Raw genomic sequence first — 6,773 nt, 5'->3', positions numbered from 1 at the left:
AAAAATACACGGTAAGGTATCCTAGGTATTGGACATTCCGAGAGAAAAAGATGAGCTTGTATTTATTCAGTTTCCAAAACATGGATATCAGTTATTCTTTTAATTCAGCTCTCGCTAATTCTGAAGAATCTGTTGCTCAACAAGTTTCTAATGCCACCAGTGACTTCGTGAAAGCATTCATATTTTTCCTAATTATTAAGAAAAAAAATCTTTCAATAGTTATGTAATATTAACATGTGGAGCTATTCATTCTCGTCCCCGTCCCCGTGTCCCCCCCCCAGCTAGGGCATGCAGTGTCAAATACATCAACGTTACGACTGTAGGAGTACTTCTTTTTATCCTGCATGAATTATTGCTAATAAAAACAAAAGCAAACTAATGTCATGCTCCTAACTATGTGAAGGAAGCCTTCGTTTACTTCATTCCTGTTGTTCTGCTGTGACACTGTATCTGAGACTAACTTCTTTACAGTTGGGAACAATAATTTTTCATATTAAACTACATGTGAAAGTACTCTAGTACTTAATTAGAGGAAAAAACCTAGTCAGTTCACTAAATGTTCTTTGTTGCTCTCAGTCTTGTTTCATCAGTCTTGAATGTTGTAATTCAGCTGGTCCCAGTTTTAAGTATATCTTTCAGTTTGGCAGCAGCAGGGGGAGTAGTGTAGCTTTATTTGGGCGCTCTCCTTGACCAATGCTCGCATTATTTGATTATTAGCCCAGAACAATGCTGTTCAGGCCCAAAAATCAGCTCATCTTAGGAAATCTTCCACTTCTCTCTCTCTCGGTGAGCTAGAAATATTATTCTGCAAGCTTCATCTTGCTGCACTTCTGTGAAGCCCATCTTTCCACAGATGCAGAAGTGTGCCTGCAGTGGGTAAATTATGATCAGGTTTTACTCAGGCTTTTTTGTGTCCTGGTGCAGAAGCAGGTCAGGCCAATTAGACTCATAGTCATGAGGCTGGAAGGGATCTTTGGGACATGAGCTGGTTCAGCTGCCTGCTCAGAGCTGGTCCAGCACTGAATGCAGACCAGAGCTTTGTCCAGTTCAGTCCTGAAAACCTGCAAGGGTGGAGATTCTTGCACCTTTCTGGGTAACCTAGTCTAATGCTTAATTATCTTCATAGTGAAATATTTTTCCTTATCCTGTCCCGTGCTAATGTATTGTAGGTCTCTTCCAACAGAAATATTCTATTCTATATTCCATTCCATTCCTGTTGTCCCTTGTTCCCTTGCCATGCACCTTTGTAAATAGTCAGGCTCATCTCACATTTTATAATGTTTTTTGACAGCTCCCTTTTTCACCTATATATTCTATTGCAAAACAGGGTTTTTTTTCCACTGTTTTATTTACTTTATAGATTTCTAACTGAAGTCTCTGGTTCAATGTTTTTGGTCAGTAATACACACTAAATAAAATGGCATCAAATGTTCCTATTTTTTGTAAGACCATTGCATTGTTGGTTCATGCTCATTTTGTTAACCCCTATAATGTGTGTATCCTTGTGTTGCCTATAAGGAACTGCCTTCTGTATTACAAATATACAGATCTTCCCTGAAACAGTAGTGTCAGGACCTTATATGTGTATCATCGTGTTGCAGCGAGCGTATTAGACTTTTCTTTTTTTTTTTTGTTAGGGAAGGAGTCAGTGTAGACTGTAAATTTGAAAATGCAATCAAGTACAGGGTGGAGAGCAAATAGCACGGTAACATGTCTGTGTACTCATCTTAAGCAGAAACTGATTTTAAAATTTAATTACTGTGCAATCTAGTATCATGTTGGTCAAATCTAGATTCATGGATTTTTTCATCTTTATATTTCTGTTGTTTTTACTTGCAAGTTAATTTAATCTTGTGCTGCACATAATGTCACTATGTTCCCACATGAATTTGAGATAAAAATATTATTTTCCATGTATCTGCCTAGTTTTTCTCTAGTGAAAATGTGTTAGGGTATTGTGTTGCTGCCATGTAATTATAGCTGTGTTACATTTTTGGCATTTGTTGAATTAATCCCTTGCATACTTCCTCAAAATCAAACTGTTATTTAGATAAGCTCCTGACATAATAATATAAACCCTTTAAAATAATATTCCTATATACATATGTGTTTGTAGGAAGAAGACCAAGATCAGGATGCCATAGGTGAAAAGAAGATTATGAATCGGACATTTCTTTCTCTTTCCCAAATTACTGCTTTGTCAGAACAAAATGTAGCAGGAGTTCAAAAGTAAGTGGTAATGATAAAAATGCTAGAACCAATGTAATAATGAAATAGAAATTGTAGACTGTTTGGTAGATTTCTTTTGTGATGGTTACATCATTAGTCTTTAGTTGTTCAGTTGAATCATTGATATTTAGTATGAATCATGAAAGACAGGAAGAAATACTGTTGATCTCAGATCCACTTTGTTTTACTGTATTTCCTATATCTCTTGATTTTTCTTTGACTCTTTTTTTTTTCCCCACTGATATTTCACATTGATATGGTTTCCGAGTTTACAAAAGTATTAAATATGCTGTAAATGAAAATAAGAAGAGGCCAATACTGAGCTTTTTTATAAGTCTCACTTGGTAACTTTTTTTCTAAAACGTTTAAGATTCTGTACTGTAACATAAGTTATTGAAAAATCAGAAAGGTTTTAAAAGTTCAGAAAGGGATGGAAAGCTCAAGAAGGTATTAGTAGGTAGCCATTATGTTGCACTGGGGATACAGGGGGCAGCCAAAGACTTCTGATGTCAGCCCATCTTGTCTTTCCTGTAGCAACACACTCCCTTGTTATTAGTGCTTAATAGCAGCTAAATTTAGGAGGCCAGGAGTTCAACCTGAGACTCTAGACTTATATTTTTAAGGATGGGATTTTTCAGAAGTGCCCAAATTATTTAGGAGCACTTATGTCTACTAGCAAATTCTTAGTGAATTGAAAGTCAACTGGGTTTTCTGGGATTTTTTTTAAGAAAACCGGAAAGATTTGTTCCCATCAAATAATAAAAAATAAAATTTCTTTCATTTACTGTTTTCTCTTGCACAGTCAGCCTCTTATTTTAGAGGAGGCTGAAGCATACGACTCACTGGAGACCAAAATGTGCTTAATGCAATTTATTGTGAAACTTTCTCATTAAGATTAAAAAGAAAAGCCTTGAAAGATAGTACTTTTCTTCTTAGTCTCAGCTGGTCACATACCTTTTCTTTTATGTATATACACACACACTGTACAAGTCGAATGTAAAGCATATACTGTATCTGACTGAAAAGAGAGTAGTTACAGGGTATTTTATGCACTCTAAGCAGTTTAGCAGCAGCATTGAAATGTTGTTAGTTTACCACAGTGCATCATGTCTGTAGACAAGAGCAGTTTGAAGGCCACAGCTAAGGTTAGAAAATCAGCATAGATCTGATTCATTATGAGAATTTTGTGGTCCTGCGTTCCCATCTATCATGGAGTTTTATACTGCTGCCTGTCTCCGTAGGACTTGAGCACCGTCGGTGAAGGGAGCAATAACAATCAGGGTAACTAGGAAATCTAAACACCCCATCGTTTCCCAATCATTTATAGATCCTGTTGTCAGTGACATGCCTTACAGAACATTGTAAAGATGAGTACTGGCATTGTTAGCAGCATCAGAGAAAATCTAAATCCCTGAGAAGCTCTGATTGTGAAAACACAGAGTTGGCAGAAGCTTCAGAAAGAGAGGATATGGACTGTTTCAAACCTTGGAAAGTTAAGCTGGCCACATTCCACTTCTATTTCAGTACACAGTTAAGTGTTTTTAACCGACTTGCATGTCTACAGCCGTATAAATTTGTCATGCAGAACAAAGGAATACATGTTTTAAACAAAACTGATTGGATTATATGCTTTACTTTGTTAGCTATTGAGGTTTTAATTAAAAAAAGAAACTCATCTTATTTGACAGTATATCTCTGCTGGCTTGGTGAAAACCGTGAAAAACTAATGGTTGCCTATCAGTAGGTAGGGATTAATGCCCTTCTTGGGAAAAATGAGAAGTGGGGGGCAGGACGAAAGACTTTGCTCTTCTACAGAGGACTAGAAACTGTGATCACAACTGGCACCTGTATCATCAGGTATAGTTAAGAAGCCAAGGAGCCAAGAAGCCATTACATTTTTTAATGTAAAACCTAACTACCTGAGACATGGCTGATGTAATACTGGAAGAACTGCAAACTGAAGCCCTAGCCCTGATCCCCTCTCTTCATGTGGAAAAATGTGCACAATTATCATAAAAGACATAACTAATTCTGTGTTTGGATAGAGTAGACATAAATGTGTCAGCAACAGCGTGATCTCCTACAAGGGAGTGTATTTTTTCATTACTTTTTCAAGTTAAACTCAGTGGAAAACTTTCCACAGTGTGCCAGTAAAATAGGATGAGGCTTTTCTTACGTCTTGACCATTATGAAAGTGGAAGTTGAACTTCTAAATATTTTAGGTACTTTCAGTAATTTTATATTCTATTATTTACATTAATTTTCAAATGTAATTTTTCTTCAGAGGCTACATGAAAAATAATCTTGAAAGGCAAGCAAGATCTTTTTAGTACTGTAAAGCTATCTCAATCAGAGTGAAAGAGTGGTCGTAGAAAGTGCAGACTAATTGTTCCATTTCATCCTACAAACCCCTTCCTGAACAAACACTAATTTTTCGCTGGGTTTTCCAGTGTATTTCTCTTTGTTTTTTGTAATTATCTTATTTTTGTTATTTTGTTAATTATATCTTAACAGTTAAATAGTGTCTGTTAAAACCTGTAGGTGTGTGTTTACTTTTTTAGTTCATATGTTTTCTGATCATAAACGTTCATATCTAGAAATTGATGTAGCTGAGTTCCAGGAAGATATAGCCATGTATGTATAATATAACATTATATATTATATATAGTTATATTATAGGTATAATTACTAGCAGACTGATTGAAACTTTGGAATCTGTAATTTATTTCTTAATTTCATTATTTTACTCTGCAATTTCTTCCAGAAAGCTGGAAGAATTTCTGAATTTTAAACAATTAAAGACATCTTTGAAAGAAGCTATTTTGCTCGATTATTATACTGCAGGATTTTGCTGGGCTAAAGAAATGAACTTCAGTCTTATACAGCTCTCAGGATTCATGAATCTATTAAATTTCCTGTTGGAGAACCTCAGTGGTAAGTATAATTTAAAATTATAAAATAAATATCTGAAGTGGAAGGCTAGAATGTTTTCCAGTCATTTTAATAAAGTGATATTTAATTACAAGTAATTGTAAAATTACTTTTCCTCTTGAATGTTGGCATGTTATACCTTGTACCTGAAAATAATTCTTATTGGCAGACGTTAAACTTTCATTAGAGAGTACTGTAGTCTTTTTACCAGAATATCCCTCATTCTTTGTTTGTACAGTATGTGGTTCAAAAGGGCCAGGTCCTGAAGAGACCTCATCTTTGCTATGGTAAAATAAATAATAATTGCAGTAGAGTGAGAGCAAGGAGCTCCTAAATTCCAATTCCAGCTGTCTCAGTGACTGACTCACTGTAGCCTTGGGCACATTTCTCTGCTGTTTGAGATATTCAGTACATCCTGTAGCGTTACAGCAGGTGAATTACATTTATTTTATCCTTGGAGGTCAACTCTCAGGCAGCTTTCTATATGGCAAATGCTGCACTTCTGGCACAAAATATATCGGTTAACTAAAGACCGGTGAGGGAAGTAAACTGGCATCACTGCCAAAGATGAGAAATGACCATGAGAGGACTGTAGCTCCTGTGGCCGCAAGGAAATTTGCAACAAAGCATGTAGCTGGGATCTAGTGGGAACAAAATAGCCAGAAAAATGGTAGCAGCCTCCTCTAAAACCCATTTTTCAGAGATCACGGTGCTTACTTAACATTCACTTTGAAGGTGATTATGTTGAGAAAAGTCCATCCCAGAGGAAGAGCGAAAGGACTCAGCGGTTCCATTCAAAGAAGAGATGAATATTTAAAATCAAGCTTATAATAGTTATTATACTCTTTCATTGTAATTTAATTCAAGGGCCTTTCTGACTTGGAGTTTTGACAGAATATGTACGTGCTTTATGATCATTAGAATTCCAGTTGTCCTTCCTGTCTCCAATGAGAAAGTATCTTAACATATGCTAACTATATTAATATAACAATAGAGAAGAATGGAAACATCTCAGAAATTAGTTTTATGAGCCTGTATGTAATGCCTGTGTACTAGACAGGCTGGTAGCACAACCAATCATTAAAGCTGGCTGACATTTTTCAGGAATGTGATCTTAGTTGCAAGTTTGCCAAACTTTAACTCTTTAAGCTGAAGTTTTCTGTGGCAGGGTCTGCCTCTGATTAATTTTTATATATAAAATTACAACTAAAAAAGTTCAATGGGCTTGCAGACAGAGGCTGTGGAAAAAAAAATCTATTATTTTGTGCCCCTTTTTTTTTAACAGCTTTAATACCCCTGTGCTTTGAAGTAAAGAAATAAGGTTTGGCAAGCAAGTGTTGTGAATTTGCTTTTTGCTGTCCTGTGAAAATCCATTCGGATTTGGCTAAGATACGTGGCTTTTAGGGAAATTTTTAAAATGCAGTTTGTAAATGCTTACAGGAGACTTTTTTTTTTTTTTTTTTTCCACAACTAAGTTCCCTGAATAATCCGTCTTACAAAGTATGCTGTAGCCCAGGGCTGAGATGAATTTCCTTGTAATTACTGTTCTCAGACGGTGCAAGTTCCAAGACCAAACATTTCAACTAGGAGCAAAATGCTAATGTCTTCTATAT

The 6,773-nt window shown here is 35.8% G+C and overlaps 1 protein-coding gene across 1 annotated transcript in view; it reads left to right on the top strand.

The window, feature by feature from the left end:
* Positions 1 to 2,120: 2,120 nt before the first annotated feature.
* The window catches only part of LOC104290680 (chromosome unknown open reading frame, human C10orf107), a 45,060-nt gene continuing 40,407 nt past the window's right edge, over positions 2,121 to 6,773 (top strand). Inside the window, exons 1-2 of the mRNA XM_009889804.1 lie at positions 2,121 to 2,229; positions 4,994 to 5,163. Coding sequence (XP_009888106.1) covers positions 2,159 to 2,229; positions 4,994 to 5,163 — 241 coding nt within the window. The 5' untranslated portion in view covers positions 2,121 to 2,158. The remainder of the gene's footprint in view (positions 2,230 to 4,993; positions 5,164 to 6,773) is intronic.

Source organism: Charadrius vociferus, unplaced genomic scaffold (genome assembly GCF_000708025.1).
Source record: "Charadrius vociferus isolate BGI_N301 unplaced genomic scaffold, ASM70802v2 scaffold738, whole genome shotgun sequence".
NCBI lineage: Eukaryota > Metazoa > Chordata > Aves > Charadriiformes > Charadriidae > Charadrius > Charadrius vociferus.
The sequence above is the reverse complement of the archived record's forward strand: the minus strand, read 5'-3'. Positions and strand labels throughout refer to the sequence as shown.